This window comes from Paramisgurnus dabryanus, chromosome 13 (genome assembly GCF_030506205.2).
Source record: "Paramisgurnus dabryanus chromosome 13, PD_genome_1.1, whole genome shotgun sequence".
Taxonomy (NCBI): domain Eukaryota; kingdom Metazoa; phylum Chordata; class Actinopteri; order Cypriniformes; family Cobitidae; genus Paramisgurnus; species Paramisgurnus dabryanus.
This window is the reverse complement of record NC_133349.1, coordinates 34,880,548-34,904,092: the sequence shown is the minus strand read 5'-3', so window position 1 is coordinate 34,904,092 and position 23,545 is coordinate 34,880,548. Positions and strand designations below refer to the sequence as shown.

Sequence of the window (23,545 nt, the reverse complement as noted above, 5' to 3'; positions counted from 1 at the left end):
CTTACAACACAAGCAGTGGACTCTGACATAATATTAGTTCGCGTCCATATAAACTCATAATTACAACCGCTCACGTTTAAATGACAGCAGAGAGACTCGCCCACAGTTTCCACAGACCACCCCCTCACAGTCGCGGTCAAAAGTGGACAAAAAAGAGACAGATTTAAATACCAGGTGTAAACGTAATGTGTCTCTCTTGTGATCCGATCTTGTGACCCGATCGATGAAAACACATCTTAATACAAAATGTAAACAGCCTCAATAATGCCACAAAGAGAGTAAAACTCTAAGATATTTTATTAGCAACTGTTTATATGTCCCATCAGTTGTTATTCTTTGACCAAAATTAAATCATTCAAAATGTTTAGGAGCAAGGGCTTATGGGTATTCCTCATAGCATTCTGAACTGATACGTTTTTTAAATTTAAGTTTATAGTTTTTGTAAGTTAATAAGTTAGATAAACAAAGATAGTTAAGTTATGGATCCAAAGTGCAAAATTTAAGTCATGATTGCTTGACTTTTTGAGTACAAACAGCATTAGGGCTTTTTAACACAGATATCTTTTTCAACATATTTTGCATTTTAGAAGGTTTCTTAATGCACATTACTATTTAAAAGTTTAGGGTCACTTACTCATTCATTATTTAAGTAAGCAATAAAGTATTCAAGGCTGCGCTATAGCGTAAATAAGTCACGGCTGAAGGGTGTTGTTAGGCTTGACACGATCAGAGTCAATACAGCTGTGATTTATTCACAATAAAGCACAGCTCAGAGTAACTTATAGCTTTTATAAAGCAAATACCACATAAAACAAATATTAAAGCAAAACAATATGTATCATTATCAACTATGTTTACGTTGTTTGCTTATCGCAAATAAAACAGCTATTGACCAATCAGAATCAAGGGTGGAAATAAAGGTTTCATAAAATTACAGTAAAATAACAGTAAACCAGTAAAAAAACAGAGTTTCCCTAGAATTAGCAAAAATGTACTTTTGGCATTTTATCAACCAGCTACTCAAGGTCACAAGAGCTCTTTGTAGTTATATTCGTAGCCTGACGCATCAGTTTTCAAATATACTTCTGCATCGTCATCCTTGTTGTTGTCGTGCAATTACACATGCAGACCACTAGTAGGCAGTATACACGAGTCTAACCCACAACAGCAATGCAATGCCAAAGAAAAAGCAGCTTGGCCAGTAAACCCACAAACGAAGAAGCAGCAGCAGCTTGCTGTGTATTTGAGAAGACCAGCAGTGATGGAGGTAAATAGACAGTGACTTTTGTTGCAGTTTGAGTTAAATCAGTCCTCAACTTGGCTTATCTTTGCTCTGAACATTGCAAGGGGAAAAGCCTATAAAGAAAGGCAATGACCGGAGGGGTTGTAGTTTACCAATCACAGCACTTGCGGTCCATGTAAAACGACCGCATCGTTAAAGATGCCATAGAATAAAAAACTGTATTTACCTAGGCATAGATGATAATAAGAGCTCTTTACATGCTAATGACATATTGTAAGCCTCAAACGTTTGTTTCCTCATTTTTATGTAAAACTTGTGCATGCAAAGGCTGATGGAAAACAGGCCAATCTCAACATAACACAAGATGTACGCCCCAATATTAAATTAAGTATAAAGATGTTAAAATGTTTACTAATGTGAGCTACTGACATGAGCCTCAAAGTAGAGCAATCAGAGCAGAGCTCATCATTATTATTCATGACCCTTCCAAATAAGGCAAAACAGACCATTTCATTCAAAGGACAAATCCTAGGGTTGTAAATAGAGATTTCTAGATCATTTTTGCCCTTAATAAAGTTACATACCTTCTATGATATATCAAAGAACAATTTAACAGATTATTTCAATGCATTAAAAAATCAAAATCAAATCACTTTAATTGTCACATCACCAACAGCAGCAGCAGCCCTGTGGTGAGTGAAATTCTTAGGAGCGTGCCCGAACAGTGCAGTTACAGATAAACACGCTTTGGCACCTTTTAAATTGGCAAAATTATAGTTTTCTCCACATAAACAATTTTAAACATTCAGACCTACACCTTTAGGTTTTCAAGATAATGAAAAACAAGTCAAAGTGACCCTAACATTGAATGTAAATAAGTGAAACAAGAAATGTGGTTTGGTTCAGTTCAGCAAATGGGTGGCTTTGCATCAGACACAGGCAATGCTAACTTAATACAAAGGACAATATTTCACATGCACATGTTTCTCTTACCTGCTGCTGACTCTGCTCCTCCAGGTTCAGCTTTACCTCCAGGGACTGTCGGGTCTCTAGAAAGGCTTTACGGTGTTTGCGGTCGGCCATGTAATACGACATGATGCCCACTGTGATGGCACACGAGTATATTACAATGTTGGCCAGCAACTGCAAAAAAAGCACAGCATTATCATAACATGCCGAAAACTGTGCACACAAGACTTTAGTTTCTTAACAGTTAAGCACTTATAAACGTATTAATGTAATGCAAGAATCTCATCTCATCTTTATTACTATGAGGTGAAAAATATTTAAAAAGTAGGTAATATTTGTTGTTCTACTTTTAATTTAAGCTGATACTGATCATGAATATAATCAATTGAATCAAAAAAATTCCATAAAATATGACCTGAACATGTTTTTGAAAGGTTACGTCAGAGACAATTTATCACAGAATGTGAAATATTGCAAAACAGCAATCCTTGCTCTGCAAAAATATCCTAATAAACAGTTTTGAGTGTTTTGTTTCTTGAGGCTGCAGTGTTCACCAAAAACAGTCCTGCTGAGTATACAGACTTAAGCATTTTTGCCTGACACCCACCTGCCAGGCCATTTCAGCACACCTTATAACATCTACATCTTATTTCTGCATTCCCAAAAACAAACACCAGTCTGTCACACTGTGCTTCTTCTACTTATGATGTATTCGGTAAATCTCATGAAAACTTTTCCAGTTTTCCTTTTAAAGGGGGGGTTTAATGGTATTTCAAGCATTCTGACTTATTAACACAGTTATAGAGTTGTTTCCTCATGCTAAATGTAGGCAAAGTGTCAAAAATGCAGTTGGGCGTGTTTCAGAGTATTTCTGTGCCGAATGCACTTCGCCAGGGTTCGTACAAGTTTCGGCTAATTTTTTTCGATTACGGTTCTAACTGACGTTTCAGGGGTTTTCGATACGTATCACTTCTTTATATGGGCTTCCGCCGGAAAACTTCCCCCGGAAAACCCCGCCCAGCCGTCAGTCAGCAGGAGACGCTAGAGCTTGCTAACAGCTTATCACGCCACTCAGCTTTGTTTAATTTCAAAAGTCAACAATGGCACAACAAGAAGTGTGTTTTTGGATGTAAGGAGAAGACATCCAGCCTTATGGAAACAATGGATATAGTTTATTATCCGGATTAGCAGCGGAGTTTTGCGTGTGTGTGTTTGATGCGGTGGATTTTCATGACGAGTTACACGCAGTAAGTAAGACTTCTGTATTATGTTGGAAATAGGCGCGTGTATATTATATAAATGACACGAACATGTAGTGAATCATAAGTTAAAACAGTGTTGTATAGTGTTGCATGACTCGTACTCGCTCCTCCCGTGTTATAACTCCTCCTTCTTCATTTTTTCGTACGTTATCGGAAAGATTCGGTAAAGCTAATCTTTCTTTTATAAATCTGATTAAACTAAAGACTCTTCAGAGATATAAAGGATGTCATACTACTCCATAGGTACTCCAGATTAATATCAGAAATGCAGAAACAGCGTGTGTTACGTGAGCTTTAAAATCAAAATATCACATTTTGCATAAAGAATATAAAAAAAAACATTCAATAAAACATAAGCATTTTTGGCAAATGTAACATTAAAAGTATAGCAGAAGATTTTCACAAATTTTTTTAAAGAACCGCACCTTCACTTTAAAAAAAAGCACATGCGCAAAACCCTACCTCCTCCAGAGAGGGAACGCCTATTAAACGCATGCACGAGAGAGAGAGCATGCACAAGCCTAGTTCTTCTCTTCGCTCTGTTTACAAGTTGCTGTCAGCATGTTTACCGTGTCTGTGCGGTTCGTGACTTGTGCCAGGGCTAGCATCGCTAATCATAGCTTACATCAACTTTTACTAGCAGTGATTTTAGATGGATTTCTCCAAAAAGCATGCCAAACTTTACCTGTCGAGTAGAAACTTTGCATGGAAAGCCCAACCTGTGTGAAATATTCTCCCAAAAACACTCTGGTCTTGTTACTTTCTTCAAGGCCTTTCTCTTCTTGTCATTCAATTCGTAGACACTTTTTCACTTGCGACCCTCAGACATTTTGAAAAAACACGGTGAGAACGCGATCTTCAATGAATGGCTGAAACCGTAGACCACCACACATATATACCTGAAAGTGCGCATGTGCAGAAAGCGAACGTAGGGACGAGCACGTACGACGGCCTTACGTCAACATATCATCAGAATGATTGACAAATGGGATGACCAATAGTCTAGATGATTCACCGGGAAAAAGAAAATCTTCCGCTATACCTTTAAGCACAAACACTACTTTAATCTAGGGCTGCACGATTCGGAGAAAAAATCTAATTGCGATTTTTCTGATGAAAATTGCGATTCGCGATTTAAAGTGCGATTCATTAGTATATAATAAAAGAGCTACATCCAGGCTTGTTGTGGTGGTTTTAATAGCACCAAAGAAAGATGCTGTGCTACTGTTTATTTAAAACCTCTTAAACATTGTACCAAGTTGTCTGCAGGACTTTGCTCTTCTGCAGACAAACTTTTTTTTTATCTAAGAACATTAAAATACAATTTAACAAAAATTTATTGAAAGTTTTATTTAAAATAACATATAGGCCAATGTATTTTGGCTGTCACTACAACAATGCTTCTGACAAGCAAATGTTTAGTTTTTTCTTTTAATCATAAGACTATACTCGTCTTGTTTTACTTTTCAGGCATCTGTAATAAATGTAAATATATTAGTTATTAGAATCTATGATTTAACATAAGCAAAAAATACAAATAAAACACTGCACAGTCCTCACTGTACGATTTTAAATGTGGAGCTGCAGAAGCTTGTACAGTTAAGATTAAGGAGTGATTTTAATTTTTGGTGTGTAATAAACATTTCTGACACAGAAAGCACCAGGTTACTGTCTGTCACTTTAAGACACAAGACAGCTTTAAAACTGCTCTGCTTCAATATACTGATAAACATCCAGCTGTTTATGTTCACTTAGACAAGAAAGAAAACTTAAGTTTAGTGATCACGCGTGTGCTGACTGCTCTCTGTGTGCGCGCTTCATGAACCCTCGTGCCTGTAAATATTCAAAGTGGTGCAGATGTGCGGGTGCAAGAAAGTATAATGTACCTCTTTCGTCTGCTGTGTTCCGGGCTATAAACCTGCTTATAGTCTGATGAGGCGCTTGTCATTGTTTGCGATGCATGACGAGAAACGGACGTATATACCTTTCTTTAAGTCCAACATTACACAAAAGGGAAATGTTTTCGCGCATTTCTGTCCTTTCATTTGCCGGTTAATGAGTTATAATGGGTTTTTAAAATGACTGAATCCAAAACCTGCCAACTTCATGACATTCCGCGTTGTGCAGTTAATTCCATTAGTATGCATTTCGCGATTCTGTTGGTGTTTTCCGCATCGCGGAAATCATATGGCCGTACACTTTGTTGAGGAGTTGAACTGCTGCTCGCTCATGTTTTCCTAATGGTGTTATCTGACGTGTAGTCAGCACCTCAGTGTTAATGCACTCTATTGGTTTAAACTGCATCAAACGTAAAATGTGCATGAAGCGCACTGTCAAAAACTGCGTACTAGATGATTGTTATATTTGATAGTTTTGAATCGAAAAAATCGCAGCTCTTGCGATTCGAAAATCGCACCCATTCACATCGCGATTTCGGTTCAAAAACGATTAATCGTGCAGCCCTACTTTAATCCATTTTACAATAAAAATAATATTGTGCACAGGCACTAAAAATCAGTGCTGTGGTTGGATAGTGCAGATTAAGGGGTGTTATTATCCCCTTCTGACATCACAAGGGGGCCAAATTTCCACATTTTCTAGGTTGATAGAAGCACTAAGGGCCCAATTATACCACTTAAACATGGAAAAAGTCAAATTTTCATGATATTTCCCCTTTAAAGTGTATAAGTTATTACAATTGCTCATTGGCTGAAGCACTTGGCTTCACTATAAAAGTACCAATGTACAGTACTAGTCCCTGTACCGTACAGTATGTTCTTAGTATGTTATATTCTTTATCAATTCTCTATGTGTTTGACGTTGAAAAGAGTCTGTACATTAGATAACTTTCATCAACACCAATTGCACTTTTATCAAAATGCTCAGGAGAATCTCTTTATTTTTTAGGGAAATTAAAAGATTAAACTTACTGAGAAGATTCAGACACATAAAAAACATCTCAATCAGTGGATCTCAACTGGCATTTCGTACATTTGTTCTGACTGGGTCATAGACTGCAGGGAAGAAACAATCCTTAATACAAATTATAAAATGTTTGGTTAATGTTTTTGTTTTTAACTTTTGTAAGATGTTGTACAGTGTTAGGTCGCCACAACACATGGTACACATATCTGGCTCATAAACCTAAACCAGTTGAGAACCACTGTTTATATGACCCAAGCTATCCATGTTCCTCAGAAGCTCAACTGTATCTAAAGACCCATCTTTATTCCTTCAAACTGCTGTTGTCTCCATGTAGATATAACTGCAGACCGAAACTCTCCAAATGTGTCCGTGGTCTCCAAAAGTGGGCGGTACATATAAAAAGGGGCAGATAGGGTATGTATGGGTTAAGCGTGTCTTATCTATGATTCAATGGTGGAATGCCACACCCCTTATAGAGCTCCCACCCTCTTTCAGACTGTCCACATGTGGAGATCTCCAGGCTGCAGTTACACCTTTCTTTTGCTCCTTTACGACATTTATCTCACCTGTCTTCCGAGGGCCGCCCCCTGAATGTCTTCTTGCTGCTGCTGGGCGATAGTGACGCCCAGCACCAGGGTGTGCACCCCACAGGAAACGGCCGTGATGAGCACTATAGGAGTTAGCCGAAGCGGCAGCGTCAAAAAGAAGGAAAAGCTAAAAAAGGCCTGCCAGCCTACAGTGTCACTGGGCTGGTGGAAGCGGGCAAAGTTCAATCCTAGATAACAAAAGATCTGGGCCGCTATGAGCACCCAAAGGGCATAGGGCAGCAGCCGGCGTGACACGCGGTCTGGGAGCAGGCCGTACCGGCACAGCACGTAGAGTAGGATGTCTGCGGCCAGTCCCACCGACGCCACGGCCACAGATGCCAGCTTGTCGCTGGTATAAACCACAGTGCACATCACAATGACGTAGCAGTCGAAAAGGGCTGCAAAAACCACCAGCACGAGCAAGGTCTCGTGCCTCTGCCGGCGGAAATAGGTCTGATAGAGGTTCTCCAGAGAGTCAGGTGCAAAGGTCAGGCGCATGAACCGCGGCAGACACAGGCAGCAGCCGGAACTGCGCACGGTCACCTCGTGGGTGCGTCCGACAGCCTGACCAGGGTCAGAGGGCAGTGTGACCGAACAGTCCGCCGAATATTCTGCCGAATACTCCGGCTCAGAAAAGGCCCGGTTCCGAGGCATTGTCGAGGTTTGATTGTAACGTATAATAAACTATTTTTTGCAGGTTTTTGTACTCTTTAACACAACAGACATTCAAAAAACATTGTGCTTAGTCGCTCGGACGTCTTTAAAACGTGTCCACCGATGTCCAAACCTGAGATGTACGTCGAGCAGATCTAAAGTTGACGCGTGATTGTCATGCACTGCATGTTCAGATGTTGAAGCAGATCTTGTATGCATGTTTACTCTGTTTTACTCATTGGCACCTAACAGCACCTCATGTGTCCTCTACAGACACTTTGGCACTTGGGGATCTTAAACAACTGACCATGTTTTGCCTGCACAAACAAGTCTCAGCAAGCAAATAAATATGAATAATAGTTAAAAAGAAAAGTGTAAAGAAGCTGTTTACACGTTTATCCGCCTCTCTTTATTCAATCCAGGATCCAGTCTGGGTGTCCACCAGCGCTCACTCTGGGTTTCCATGGTGAATCTTTGGATAGATGAAGAACATCAGGACTCAGGAAGGAAGCAATACGACCATTTTCCTGCCCAGATCAACATGACACGCTGTGACAAATCAAATAAAAGCCAAAAGAAGGTTTAAATCGAGAATTTAGACGTGATCGTGATCAGAGGCCTGATACACTCTGTTATTATTATGCATTTCTCGTCCTGTGCATTATGTGTGCGTACAGGATTCAGGCAGTAAAAACATGTTGCGCGCTCACGCCGTGTGAAATATGGAAATTAATATCATAATACACCGCTGCAGTCTTGCGTTATTGTTAAAAAATGTATTCATCCTGATGAATTCACTGACGATTCCACAAAATCGCAACTAGACACGCGAAACAGGATTGTGTCAAAGGTTCAGGGATGAAGACGTGGATATCTCTCCAAACTGTCCGTTTCTTATGGAAATGCAGCGCTGTCTTTATCATACTGTACCCATTACCGAGCCATATAACATTTTACAGCCATTAAAGCTCCAACCCCGAATCCTTTACAGATGTAGAGTGCGACAAAGATAAACCTTGGATGCGGAGGACAAAAATCCTCCGTAAAACGCATAAACAATCCTCTGGCTGGTTTATTCGAAGGCTTTCTCCACCAAAAGTCGTCGGTAACGGCGCGACAGTCCGTTTCATAGATTAAAACAAGTCAGTAATGACACAACCTTCAGTTTTGCACACAAGATTTTGCTGTGTAGACCAGAGTCGTCCTCACTTTCTAAATGTACGAACGGCGATGTCCGATTCGCAAATGAACTGAATTGCGAGTCGGCTCTAATAAATGATTCGTTCGAACCGATTCTGAAACTTGGGCGAAACTCCAAGGTGGGAACAGTATAAAATGTTACGCTGCCAATTAAAAGTAATCGAAAACGTAGAGAAAAGGAAGCAAAGTATGCATTTTGTGGCACTTTGGGACCTCTTGCAAAACCGTTAGGCGATGACCCTTGGATTCAGTTAATGAATCAATTACATGAAACAAAACGTCCGAGCGAACCGACTTCGTAAATGAATCGGACGACTTCGCTACAAGCGAAAATGGTCAGCCATGGCAAACGGTTTGTCTCATTAAAATGAATTTGTTCAAGCTGACGTTGCTTGGTAAGCGTTCAGTTACGCGAATAAATGTAATATTCATGAACATATGTGTGCTATCATTATAACAAATAAATAATTCGCGTTTATCTATTTTCACACCCCTCCCACGGTTTGTGAAGCAAGGACAGGGCCATCCTATGTCAACAGCTAATATGTATTCTGTTTTTGCAATCTCTCTCTCTCTCTCTCTCTCTCTCTCTCTCTCTCTCTCTCTCTCTCTCTCTCTCTCTCTCTCTCTCTGCATGGCCTGACACCACCCCAGGGTAATATTGATTATTCCACTGAAACCCTGTATTGAACAAGTTATCAATAGTCAGAGAGCTGACCTCTATAAAGTATAGGACCCATCAACATCCCATCATCATGCCAAACAGATCACATCACTATTCAGCCATGAAAGTGACATATCCTTGCCATGGCACTGTTATCACCAACCAGACTTTATCAGTAAAGAGCACAGGTCATTTCTACCAAAACGCTGCTACAACTGACTGCACTGTGCACCTAAACACTGCTAGTTGAAATGAATAGATATATTCCCAGGCTCTCGTTGCTAAGTGCACAAAAAGAACTGTAGTCAAGAGAGGGAGCATGGTAATTATTAAATTCGCTCAGCCTCAGAGGACCATGGGTGAACAATTATGGAGTACTTCATTATACATGTGGACGTTTGGGACTTTAAAGCTACAGGGACAGAGTTTAAAAACGGGCATTTTAACAACCAGAGGCATACACTACTTGAGTATTTTAAGTAAATTTTCCAAGCATCTGTGCTTTATCAGAGGGTTTGTCTTGGGATAAAATTTACTTTACTTTACTAAAAAAATTTTCACTATATTCTAAAGCATAGAATCATACTGTGTATTCCTTTTATATTGCATATGAAAATTGATTAAATACCCAATTACATAAAAATTGTATACTTTTACTTTTCTTGAGTAAAAGTACAAAAGTACTTTTTACTTAAGTAAAAGTAAAAATGTACTAGATATTTAATGTACTTAAATATTAAATAAAAACAAAAAACTTGAAATTATGAAATGTAGTGGAGTAAAAATTATGATAATATGCTTTGTAATGTATGTTTTCCAAAGAAAAACACTGATAAAATATGAATACTTAAAAAATTTACTTTTATGTAAGTAAAAATACTTATAGTGTCTGTTAACAACACCTTGTCTAGCAATTTTTTCTTCTGTTCCATATATACAGCAGAGATATTAGTTAAATTTAAAAAAAAAAAAAAACTTTGTTATGGCCTTTTGTAATGTTATCAATGCCAATATGTTTAATATTCAAGAATAAAAAGGAAAAACAACTATTATAAAAGTTATTTTGGAAGGATAAAAGGAAATACATTTTTTTCCGTTTTGATTTCTTGAAGCTTGATACACCATGTTATGTCACTGTAACTTTAGTCTGGAAAATACAATACAAGAAAGCAAGATATATTTAAAAACCAGAGAATGAAAAAGTCACCCAGAAAGGCAACTTTGTATTAAAGCGTCTTGTTACATTTGATGAATTATTGGTGGTCCTGTCTCTATTTCAAGTCTTGATAAAATCAAAGAAAAAAGTTCCTGGGAAATTCCTGTTATTCAGGCATAGTGTTATATCCCAATTCTTTTGGAGATTAACCCTTAAACAGGCAACGTGCACCACGGGATAAGCTCTGTTCAGTGTCTTGTTTGGGGCATAAAAAAGATTTTTCAATCAAATCCTTCTATTAGTTATCAAACCTTGGTCTGTCGTGAATATGTGGGTAACATTATTTGCTTCAAGTTTTTTTTTTATCGATTGGTCAGCCTGACCTAAATCCAAAATGGACACCAGTTTTGCAGGACAGTCAGATTTTGTGGTAAATGAATATTAATCTTACTTTTCTTCTTTAAAAAAATATTAATACTGCTAATATTAATTGTGAACATGGTGCTGAAGAAGAAAATTTGGTTATATGTTGTTCGTATTGTTATTTAGCACATTTTGAAATATATGTATCCCCTGAGATACATTGCCTGATTAGGGTATAAAAAAGGGATTAACCACAATATTGACTGTCTTTGTATTTTGAGTTGAAAAATGTAATAAATGATCAGATTTGCAGGTTAAACTTATATTCACATATTTAGGTGACTGCATCTTAGCATTTTAACTGGATATTTTCTTTTGCGGCTTCACAACAGCTAATTTTATAAATAATTTACCAAACTATTATCTATTTTTTTTGCAGGTAGAGGAGAAAAAGCACCAATGAAGCCAATGAAGACATTCAAGAACTGCTTATTCTTAGTTAGGCCTATTTAGTTGGGTAGCATTGTTACTAGTAGCCTAAATCTGTTGTTTACACTGTTAAAATGGATGAAAAAATATGTATGGCATGTTTTAGAGCAAGAGAGGAAGTTAGAATCACATAATTTTTGCTGCAAATAAAAAATAAATATTGATGATTTAGTCCTTTTTTATACCTTAATAGGGCAATATATCCTGGGAGATACAACTCATAAAATCCTGAATATATCAAATATTTTAATAATTCCAATGAATATCTTTTACATAAGTCCAGATGATACAAAAAATGTCATGAAATGATTTTTTGCTCATCGTTTTCCAGATGATCTTGACTGTTTAAGGGTTAAATGTCTGATGCTGTTAGACGCACCTGATTATAAACACAAAAACCTGTTAAATGTTCATTATGAGGTGGTTTTAAACATGTATTGTCCAAAGCATATATACATATGACAAACTCAATCGCAAAATCAATTGTATAAAAATACGTGATGCAGAAATTAATCGCTGGCTTGTAAAGCACTGTTTTTGTAATGTTCATTATATAAATAATCTTTTTTAACCTATTAGTTGTGTGGACCACCAATATAACTGATTAAAAAATACAAAATTTAGGCTACCTTATAATGTTTTGTTAAAATAAATCTGGAACATGTTTATACACCGACCAGTGTTCCTTAAAATATTTATCATTTATTTTAATAGTATCATTACATTTATTAGTTTAAGTTTAATTATTCAAAATATGTATTACTTAAACAGCCCAGCAACCATTTCTGTGGCTCAATCGAGTTTATTTAACACACATAATTTTTATAGCGTTTTTACTAGATTTATTACGATTACGTGCAGACGCTCAAGCGAACGTGTGACGCATGCACGTAGGATATGACGCTCTGCTGACGTGTAGCTAGGGAAACAGAGGAAGTGAATGGCTTTTTGACTAATGTTGTAAGTAATTCAGTGTGCGAAAGCAGTGGCATGTACACTGAATACAGGAATAAGTGCGGCGAGAGACTAAAGTGCGTCTTCACACACACACACAGGTGCAGTGACTTACATCGACACCGATGATTTTGGTTAGATTTGCTGTTCACCGGCTTCAGGATCGAGAGGGTAGACAGCTAACGTTACAAAGACCATAATGATGTATCAGTGCTGTTAATCTTATATCTTGTTGTCTATGACATAGTCAGTCATGTATCTATTATGTTGAATATGCATGTCTAATAAACGGGGATGTATGACAGACATATTAATGTGAAAAGGTGAAGTAGCAGATGGATTATCGATGTGTCAGAGAGACTTCCGATAGTTGTTTACCAGTAGTGGTTTATGAAGTCTTGTTGTCATACGTTTCTGTGGTCATAATTATTCCTGTTATATAGTAAAAACGAGTATGTGCTGGATTTATGAAAGCATTTTAGTAGTAATATAATATGAGCTATATTCTTATTAACTGGAGTAAGCTCTCTAGAGTGATGATGTTTCTGTAGAAGCCAAGTCACTTCATTTGCATAAACCGTCCAATATTGTAGGCTACTGTATATATACTATATATTGTAAACTAAATATTTGTATTTTAATTATTCAATATTCTGCATAAGCACATGTGCGTTAATGTGCATTAAAATAGGTTCCTTTTTATTATTGACTTATAAGGCAACTTTAGTCTTTAGATTTTAGTAGGGCTGTCAAAAGATTAATCACGATTAATCACATACAAAATAAAGGTTTGTTTTTGTATGCGATTAATTGCGGTTAATCTTTTGATAGCCGCTAAGGTAAATTGTACTGAATTAAAGTGCATAATCGTGGGATTTTAGTTTATCCCCAATAAAAGTAAGATATGGACATATTTATGCATTCTTCTACTTCATTGTGTAGTAAAGCCAGTGCAGTTTGCGTGTTCACTTTAACTTTTTTCCACGTTTTATTGCAAATCCAAGTTTTTAGTGATGCCTAGAAGCTTTGGTTCATGGTTATAGAGCTCTTTATATGTAAATAGGAAAAAGTTTCCAAAAGCAAAAGTGGATATTCCGTTTTAATCTTTAAACTCTAAACTGATGTTTGTGCTGTTGTTTCCCCACCAAAAACCAGCGCACTGTCTTGAGGTTAATGCCATTAATAAACTAGCTAGTTCAGGTGTATTATTTAGAAGAAATATGTAGAGAAAAAAACAAGAATGACTTTAAATATTACATCTTACTAGGTTTCCAGTTTTTATTTTTATTAGTAGTAGCCTTTGTGGACATCACAAAAAAATGGTAGAGTCTTTTTATCCATGTGGTGAAATGCAGTTGTGGAATTGTGCATAACAAGCAGTGTTTTACTTTCAATCCAGAGTCCAGAGATCAGAAATAAATCATGGGTAAACGAAGAGCGCCGGAGCTGTACAGAGCACCCTTCCCACTGTATACTGTTAAAATCCATCCCAAGACTGGGATGATCATAACTGCTGGAGGAGGCGGAGCGTCAAAAACTGGGATCAAAAATGGAGTGGTACGTGAACCAAATTTCTTTTGTGTGTGTGTGTGGGGGGGGTTAAAGCTATTTCATGCATTCTGACTTATTAACACTGTTTAAGAGTCGAATTCCTCATGCTAAACATAGACTTAGTGTCAAAAAAGCAGTTGGACGTATGGAAGTTGAGTATTTCTGTGCCGAATTTACTTCACCAGGGTTAATACAAGTTTTTTTGAACATGAAATAATGAATGTGATATGGCTCAGCTTGTCCGTGAACTACGGTTCTGTGTAGTAAATGTCGCTCCAACTAAAAGGAAGTGATGCCGATTTACTACTTATCACGGAAACGGCTTTACTGATGAGATACGCATGATAATCCCATCCCTAATGTGCTCTTTAACCTGAATAGGGCTCGAACACACCAACCAAAAGCTGACACGAAATCAACTTGTGTTTCAACACAATGTGTTTTTGTTTGTACGGGAAATTTAAGCTTGTTCAGATTCCCAATGAACCCAGCATTATGGAAACAATAAATGTAGTTTGTTTATCTGGGGTAGCAGTGGAGTTGTGCATGCGTGTTTGTTCAAAGCTGGATTTCGTTGAAATGGGGCAGTCCCAACCGGGTCACGAGTTGCAGACGTTTTGTTGGGAATCGGCATGAAAGTCTATATAATGTAAACAACACAAACATCTAGTGAATCATAAGGGATCCAAAGATATCCAGAGAAAGTGGGATAATGCTTTGTGTGTGTTGCTTGCTTGTGACTCACAACCCCGCGGGAAGCCTCAAGGATCTCGTGTTTTTCCAGAAACTATCGGTAGAGATGATCTGTCTTTTATAAATCTGATAAACTAAAGACTCTTCGGAAATATGAAGGATTTAATCGTACTTTATAGGTACTAAAGACATGAAATAAGCAAAAACCGCGTGTGTTGTTCTTTCTTTAAAAGAATGGTTCACCTAAAAATGTAAATTCTCTCATAGTTTAATCACTTGGATTGAGAAAGATTTCAGAAAATTGAGAAGAGTCATTTCTTTACCAAACATTAGCAACTAAGGTTTCTCTTGCATTAAAATACTGTGCAGTGATAGTTTACTGCGTCATCTTGAGAGTATTTATTTGACTACAAAGTGCTAGAATCAAGTCCATAAAGACTTTTAAACCTATTTGTCTGATATTCAGTTTGTCAGTAGGAAAAAAGGACTTTTTTGTCTAGTTTTCAATACAAATATCTAAAAATTCTTAAATTAAGATGTATTTGATGAGCAAAATGACCTTAGAAAAGAAGTCTAGTTTTTAGATAAAAATATACAGTTTAAATGAATTTGTGCTTAAAACAAGCAAAAATGTTGTTCAAAAAATTTTAATCTTTTATTTCTTACCGTACTGGCAGATTTTTTGCTTGTTTTAAGCACACTTTAAAATTGTATATTTTTTTGTTTTTGTATACTTATTTTCTTAGGTCATTTTGCTCATCAAGAAAATGCATCTTCATTTAACAATTTATATTTTTTACTTAAACACGAAGTAAAAAAAACATTTTTGTTGCATTACAATAATTGTGTGAGTGTCCTGTTGAGTTATTTTTTCTTTTGAAACTAAAGTTTAGGTGTGATATATTGATGATGTTTAACACTGACTAGTTGCAGGTGGATATTTGAGTTCTCAGTATGTTTGACCAGGATGTATAACCAGGACATTTGCATTTGCAAGTTTATTTGGTCAACATTCAGAAGTACATATAAACAAATAACGTCATTTAAACTTTTGTTCATACTGTGCAGACTAAAGGAAATCATATTTATACGTTCAACCATTAGATTTATTCCCATTAAAATAGCAATATTACACAAGCGATTTTATGTTTTAACAACAGATGTTGAAAGACAGACGAAATTTATGTAGTGCATCTTTAAGTGTACAACTAACTATATGTTAGTTGAAGGGACTGTGCAGTTTCAAGTTAGTTTTAACATGTTTTTCATCTGTTTGCTTGCAGCATTTCTTGAGTTTAGAGCTGGTGGGTGGTAAATACAGCGCCACGCTGCTGCACACTCATGACACGGACACACGGGCCACCATGAGCATGACACTGAGTGGTGATGTGATCGCCGCAGGGCAAGATGGCAACTGTACCTTGATGAAGTTCAGTCAATGTGCACCCAAACAAACAAAGAAGACGGCAGCTAGAGATGGTCAGTAGAGGCTTCTGTTCTCAACAACTTTAAACAAAATCTGTTACATGCGTGTCATCATCATCTTTGTACAAAAACTGTATATGCTTTAAAATTCACATCTGAAAATATGCATTGTTACATGTAGCTGGATGATCAGTGTTTGTGCATGTTTATATTTACATTTGCATAATTCTAATACAATGTTATTGCAAAGGTTTAAACAGTAACCGTTTCAGACATCATGGGTTACTACTGAAAGCTAATGACATGCAAGAGAAGATGAGCAACTCATTATACTTTTGTGAAGATGATAGGATGAAGTGCTTAGTAATATTGTGAACCACACAAACCTTTTAGTGCTGTTTCAAAGTGAATAAATTATGGTATACATACATTACTGTTGTATAAGTCAAGTTATTATAATTAATGCAAAGTGGCTCAGGCATCTAAAAACAACCGTAAATGGAAAGTGGACTGATTTGCTTGGTTGACTAGTATGTAACATGGCACTGAATTGACAGGGACTGGAGATAAGGGTGCAGCCAGGAGGAGAGGTGGGAAAGGCCAGAATGGAGGTGGAGGAGATGTACCCCAGATGAAGGAGGAGTCTCCTCAAATCTCAGTGGAGAATGTTGGTGTGGTGCAGGCAGATCAGAGCCCTCAAGACCCCTGTGTGAAATGTGTGCGCTTCAGCTCTGACCTGACACTTCTGCTGTGCGGAGGGGCTGACGGTTACATCAGAGTTTGGGAGGTGAGTTGTTCCCCAAAAGTAGTCCTGTGTGAGACCCGTCCCCAACATGATTTTGGTGGTCCTTACTTGTTTTCTCTCTCTTCAGTTTCCCTCTTTAAAGGAGAAGTTGAACTTCAAAGCCCACAACGATGAACTAGAGGACATTGACATCAGCCCTGATAAAAAGGTAGTTCGTATAGCCGTCATTCACTGATGACCAAAAATTATTCACACATGGGCCAAGGTTAGTCAGCAGAAGAAATGCAAATGAGATGAATGTGACTGCTAACATGTGAATATTTATTATTCTTTTATTATAAGTTTTAGAAGAACCGTCCACCAATAAGTTCTTACTATAAATTGGTTGATCGGATCACAAATGCAAAACGCTAAATGTAGGTGTAAAATGTTTTGAGATTGTCCACTTTCGACCACATTCGGATTTACATTAGAAAATGCATTCGAGCGGATTGTGTTTGTGGTGTAAATGTGGTAAAATGTTTCAACAGCCACAAAAGGCCGCCTACTCTCCGCCTATTTATCTCATATAATGTATGGAGCACAATGTTTTTTACATCTGACCTGACTCTAGGCCACAGTGTTCAGTGTTCTGCTCAATTGTTGCAAAGCAACTTTACATGAATAAAAACCAGAGAAGGAATAGAAAAACCAATGGAGAAGAAATGTAGCAAAATCATAGCTGCGTGTGTATGGTTCTTCGTCTGCAGCACACATTGAGTTTCTGCATGAGAGCGCCCTCTGGCTTTTGGATGTAGTGGCATTTCACCATCATTTATTGAGAAGCATAGCAAGCATCATTGGCCGATTTATTGGTGCACCCCTAGTCAGTAGTAAAGTCTTTAAATATGAAAACATAGACTACTTACAGGCTGTGAGTCAGAAGCGGGCAGAATTATGATAATGACCGTCGTGTCCACGCCAACTAACTGCGGAAATAAACTGTTGACTAAGATTCGTGTTTGTTGTAGTCCAAGAAAAGAGATTTACATTGGAGATGATAACTCGTGTCATCGTTTACTTTGGGGTTTGGACCTTTTGCATATCATTAACATGTACTAATACACACTTACACACCAAAGGAAATATAAAAACATGAATCGGATAATTGGTGTTCTTTATTTAAGCAATATCGCTCCAGTAGGAGTTTGATATAGCTCCATTTCATCACAGCTGTGATTAGGCCAGAGGGACGAGGCCAGACCATTGACTTGCACAGTATTTGTTTATCCTACTATGGAAGTATTGTGATAAATTATGATGAAAATTTTTGATGAATGATGGTAAGCACCAAGTTAAAGGTTCCCATTTAATTCCATAGGATTTGTTTATCCAATTATGGAAGCCAAGGGTTTTATTGTAAAAAAATACTACAACCATGCGGCAAGAAGTGGATATTGCATGACACACATTTTAAAGTAACATGCAGGTTGACACAAATGTATCGCCCCAGAAATTCGGCGCATACCCTTGATGTCAGCATTGCTTCACAATACATTATCACTTTATCCCTGGATAAGTTTTGATTTACAATACCAGGGGTAGGCAACGTTAGTCTTGGAGTGCTGATGTCCTGCAGATTTTAGCTTCAATCCTGATTAATCCTTCCCTACCTGTAGTTTTCAGATTACTTTTTATACCTTGATTATTTGTTAAAGGAATAGTATACTCATTTTCAACATTAAACTATGTTATTACCTTAACTAAGAAGAGTTTATACATCCCTCTATCATCTGTGTGCGTGCATGTAAGCGCTGGAGCGCGCTGCGACACTTCGATAGCATTTAGCTTAGCCCCATTCATTCAATGGTACCAATCAGAGATAAGTTAGAAGTGACCAAACACATCAACGTTTTTCCTATTTAAGACGAGTAGTTATACGAGCAAGTTTGGTGGTACAAAGTAAAACGTAGCGCTTTTCTAAGCGGATTTAAGAGAGGAACTATATTTTATGGCGTAATAGCACTTTTGGGAGTACTTCGTCTCGGCGCAGTAACACCCTCCCTCTCCCATTATGAGAGGGAGAAGGGGAGCGGACTTTTCAGGCGAGTCAAAGTACTCCCAAAAGTGCTATTGCGCCATAAAATATAGTTCCTCTTTTAAATCCGCTTAGAAAAGCGCTACGTTTTATTTTGTATTTTGTTCAGACTCATGATCGGGATCTTTCAGCACCAGGACTGCTCCATCGTTCGATGTTACTGTACGTTCACACCGCCACAGACTTGAGCTTCCAAAGTTACCGGAAATCATTAATTTACAATTGAAGCTGGCTTCTCTCAGCTGCAAGGAGCGTCAAATCCATCAGCGTCGCGTTTTGAGATGTACAGTTGAACAGTCTGTAAATCCAACGTCGAACAGGGCCTTGTTTATAAAACATTCATCACATAAATGCTGTAAACTAACAAACACACTTGTGAAACTCTATTGCTGTCCCAGAAAAACAGAAAAGCTGATCAAGGTTAAATTTCCCTCAGAACCAAAAACACTTGGTGACATTGTTGATTTCGTGATCTAAAAACCAAATAACAAATCTTTTTCAAGCAAGTCTGTGAAACGCTATATGCAGCGCTTCTGTAACCCAAACAAAGCATGTTAATGGGTATGATCTCGCTCTGGGTGCTCATTCAAGGAATTCCAGCCCTTCGTAACGTCAAACGTGGCCATTTTTAAGACGTACACGATCCCTGACAGAGTGTATATGGCACAGAAACACTATGTCATACGTCCAGCTAATTCTTTAAAACTTTGCTCATGTTTAGCATGAGAGTCCATCCCTTTAAACAGTGTTATTAAAGCAGAATGCATGAAACGGCATAAAACAATCCCTTTAAAGTATCATTCTCAGAATGCGGTGTCTCCTTAAGTTTGCATATAAACAGTCATTTCACAGTTACAAGTAAACCTGATTTTTGAATCTTTATGACTGATTTACTATTAGGACAGTCATTTATGTGTGATACTACATTGTTCATGCTGTTTGCAGTCACAACAATCTTTTGATGAAATTAAATGTTAATACTAACGTTGATTCCCTTTCTCTCTGTTAATGTAGCACATCGTAACAGTGGGTCGTAATTTTGAGTGCAGCGTGTGGAGCGGCGATCAGCTGGCTATGGGTTTGTGCTGGTATGAAAACATGCCCCAAATCGCAGAGAAATCGTATCGCTACAAGTCATGCAGGCAAGTCGTCGATAGTAAATGACGGGCAGTAACAATTTCAGATACGCCGATGTTTGACATGATCTCACTGTCGTGCTCCAAAACAGGTTTGCAAAGGTAGAGGACCAAAAGGACGCCTTAAGACTGTACACGGTCCAGATCCCACACAAACGAGACCGCAAACCCCCACAGTGCTATATCACCAAATGGGACGGACGATCTTTCCTGCCGCTACTCACTAAGCCGTGTGGAAATGAGGTCACATCCTGTCTTGCTGTGAGGTACTTTTGCTTTATCCCCTTCGTATGTAGTATTACTTTGTAACAAAGATTATTTAGCTTATTAGCATATCATGCCATTAGCTTATTCTAACATTCAGTTCCTAGTTTAAAGGTTATTAGAAAGTATTAGTGTTTGGCATGCAGAGGTTTGAGGCTTCCTCATAGTTAGGATGCTCTCTATAGACGGTTTCAGCAGTAACAACATAAACAAGCGGCTTTCGTGGTCATCACGTAACTTCCGGTAAACTCTGCAAAGAATAAATAACAACAAAGTCCTTTTAAAGTAGTTTATTTACATAACAAGCAAAATAAACAACACGTAGATTACATAGGAATCCAAAACATTTATTATTTTCCACAAGGTATTTGTTTAAGAGTTCAGTTTCAGCAACTGTTCAGACCATTAAACAAACAGAAACCGGAAGTAAAGTTCGGAGCAGGCGCTTATCGCGTCAACGCACATGCGCCCAATGAAACCGTCAATATAGACAGCACAAAGTGGATTATTATCGCTAGTTGGGACAGAGCCTATATATCTGATTTATTAATCACTGTTTTTGTGTTTTTTTCATGCTTATGATTCCTCAGTGACTCAGGAACATTTCTTGGTCTTGGAACTGTGACTGGATCTGTAGCCATTTATATAGCGTTTTCCTTACAGGTAAGAGAAATTTAATTTTTTTGTTATCTCACTAGTAAAGTAAATTATTTTTGTATTGACTCCTCCATCTCATCTCACCCCTCCAGAAATTGTACTACATCCAGGAATCTCATGGCATTGTCGTCACAGACCTATCATTTTTTCCTGATGCTTCAAAAAGTAAAGCCATAAAGGGTGACAATGAAGTGGCCATGTTGAGTGTTGCTGTGGACAGTCGCTGTCAGATACATGCTGTGCCTAACCGAAGTAAGTATGGCAGGTGATTGGGTTTAAAGGCACAACGCAGAACTTTTTGGCCACAAGGAGGAGCCAGACATGTACTTCTCACATTTAGCGCCCCTAGAGGCCACAAGCACTGCAGCACTGTCGCAAATGAAAAGAAGACAACTCTTTAGGTCACAAAGTGGGCCTTCCAGCATGTAATATATATATATAATTTCATGGGTTTTATGTTTTTAAACTGCAAAAGATCGCGTAGCTCATGTTTACAAGCCAGTTGTAAAGGTGATCGCTTGGTTAAAGTTTATTTTAAAAAATATTGCCTTAAAAGGGAATCAAACCCAGGTCTCCTGTGTCATAAGTCCACGACGCTACCACGGCACCAGTGATAAGTAACAGTTTCTCTCTACACCCTCCAAGTAGCCTCCAATAAAATTCATGTAAAAAAAAAAAAATATATATATATATATATAGGTCCCAAAATATTGATGCCAAACAGCACAACACAGCCATTATAAAAGTAATCCAGTGAAATAGTAAATATCTGCTGTAGTGATAGCTGTGTGTTTTAACATGCAGTCATCCAGTCATTAGTGCGAGATAACTTTATTACTCTTGTGATTTGTAAGTAAAACAGTGTCATGTTTTTTTTGTAGTACTTGTGTAAGTACATTATTGTAAAGATGTTCCTGTATTTCCTCCTCTCTGTCCAGGATCATTCCCATTATGGCTGGTGCTGTTCTTCTGTGGTCTGATGGTGGTTGGTGTGATTCTGCTCCTGCAGTCTCTGTTCCCAGGATTCATTTAGTGTAGAGGATGACAGAACAGGACGGCCTTTTCTCACCATCACATGTGTGCTAAAATGACTTGGATAAACAAACTTGGATCTATGAAATGTGTCAGAATCAGTCAGAATTAAGGTTATAAATGACTGTATTTAGCAGCAGGTTTAACTGAAGTATGATTTCTAGAGCAGCAATTGGAGCTCTGTATGAAGAGTGCGCATGTGTGTGTGACCGGAAAATGGATTGTGAATCCTGAAAAGGTGTTAATTGGAAAACTGGACGCAGAAATGGATTTCCTCATGTAACATTTAGATGTTCTCAAGGACTTTTATTTGCTCCACCAGCATGTCAACAGTATCCTTTTATTGTAATGGAGGGAAATATATATATACATGGAAGTTCAATTGTGGATTATTTTAAATATTTAAAACATGTAAAAAATATAAAGTTACATCTAACAAAAGTTGTTGTGAAGTCTGCTCAATGATTGTGTTTCTTTAGCTCAATTGGAAGAACATTGCATTATTGACACAAACGTTGTCGGTTCAGTTCCCAGTGAACACACATGCTGAAAATAAATGTATGCCTTAAAGGAATACTCCACTTTCATAAAATATCCCAAAAATGTACTCGCCCCCATGTCATACAAGATGTTTATGGTTTTCTTTGTGTAGTATATAAGCAATTACAATATTTAAACAGCTGCAATTGTGCCAATAACATCTGAAGTCAAATGAATACAATTTAAAGGGGACATATCATGAAAATTTGACCTTTTCCATGTTTAAGTGTTATAACTGGGTTCCCAGAGCTTCTATCAACCTAGAAAATGTGAAAAAGATCAACCCAGTAACTTAGTTTTGATAAACCATTATTCTTCTCATCTTGCACTAGCTGTGTGATGCACCAGCATGATCTTACGTATTACATCAAAAGGTCATGCATGACGTATGCGAAACTTCCTCTCCAGTGTGTAGAGGACCGTCCGGATATTGCTGTATGTGTAATGATACTTACGTATTAATGTCTTTGGGCCCTATTTTAACGATCTAAGCGCATTGTCTAAAGCGCACAGCGCAACATCTAAATGGGCGTGTCCGAATCCACTTTTGCTAATTTAACGACGGGAAAAATGGATTTTGCGCCGAGCGCATGGTCGAAAAGGGTAGGTCCTATTGTAATGGGAGTATTTTGGGCGTAACGTGCAATAAACCAATGAGAGTCTCTGCTCTCATCCCCTTTAAAAGCTAGTTGCGCTGGCGTTATGTCTAATCCCTATTTAGATGACGGACTTTGTAAACTGAAAAAATAAGCGGAGGAAGAAGATCCCCAGTTTAAGATTAATGTTAAATAATTGTGTTGTTTTTCACTTGTATTGAAATTGTTATTTTTTTATCAAAACCTTTAAAACCCGTTTTCTTTTAGTCATGGAAGTAAAAAGCAGGCTTGTAATTGCTTTTAATGTATGGCTATCCAATATCATCAAAAAATTATTTACAAGCATGTAAGATAAGGTTTGTA

General features: G+C 37.7%; 2 protein-coding genes across 5 annotated transcripts in view; one reads left to right on the top strand and one right to left on the bottom strand.

Annotated features, from left to right (window-relative positions):
* adcy3a (adenylate cyclase 3a) overlaps window positions 1–8,886 on the bottom strand; it is a 54,046-nt gene extending 45,160 nt beyond the window's left edge. Inside the window, exons 1-2 of one of the 2 annotated variants that reach the window (XM_065246403.2) lie at window positions 6,966–8,886; window positions 2,237–2,386 (exon numbers count right to left, since the gene is read on the bottom strand). In XM_065246403.2, the coding sequence (XP_065102475.2) occupies window positions 2,237–2,386; window positions 6,966–7,640 (825 nt within the window). In that variant the 5' untranslated portion in view covers window positions 7,641–8,886. The remainder of the gene's footprint in view (window positions 1–2,236; window positions 2,387–6,965) is intronic. The other variant, XM_065246404.2, reaches the window with a different exon arrangement.
* Window positions 8,887–12,381: 3,495 nt separating this feature from the next.
* Window positions 12,382–22,487, top strand: preb (prolactin regulatory element binding). Of its 3 annotated transcripts, none has more exons than XM_065246401.2 (10): window positions 12,382–12,472; window positions 13,866–14,023; window positions 15,994–16,189; window positions 16,693–16,922; window positions 17,008–17,088; window positions 19,972–20,099; window positions 20,186–20,359; window positions 20,948–21,020; window positions 21,107–21,266; window positions 21,953–22,487. In XM_065246401.2, the coding sequence occupies exons 2-10, from the start codon at window positions 13,889–13,891 to the stop codon at window positions 22,045–22,047; spliced, it is 1,272 nt and encodes a 423-aa protein (XP_065102473.2). In that variant the 5' UTR covers window positions 12,382–12,472; window positions 13,866–13,888; the 3' UTR covers window positions 22,048–22,487. The 3 variants fall into 3 exon arrangements, with proteins under 3 accessions (XP_065102473.2, XP_073667785.1, XP_065102474.2); XM_073811684.1 differs by having other exon boundaries at window positions 12,417–12,567; window positions 13,868–14,023; XM_065246402.2 differs by lacking the exon at window positions 12,382–12,472 and adding an exon at window positions 12,596–12,637.
* Window positions 22,488–23,545: the final 1,058 nt, after the last annotated feature.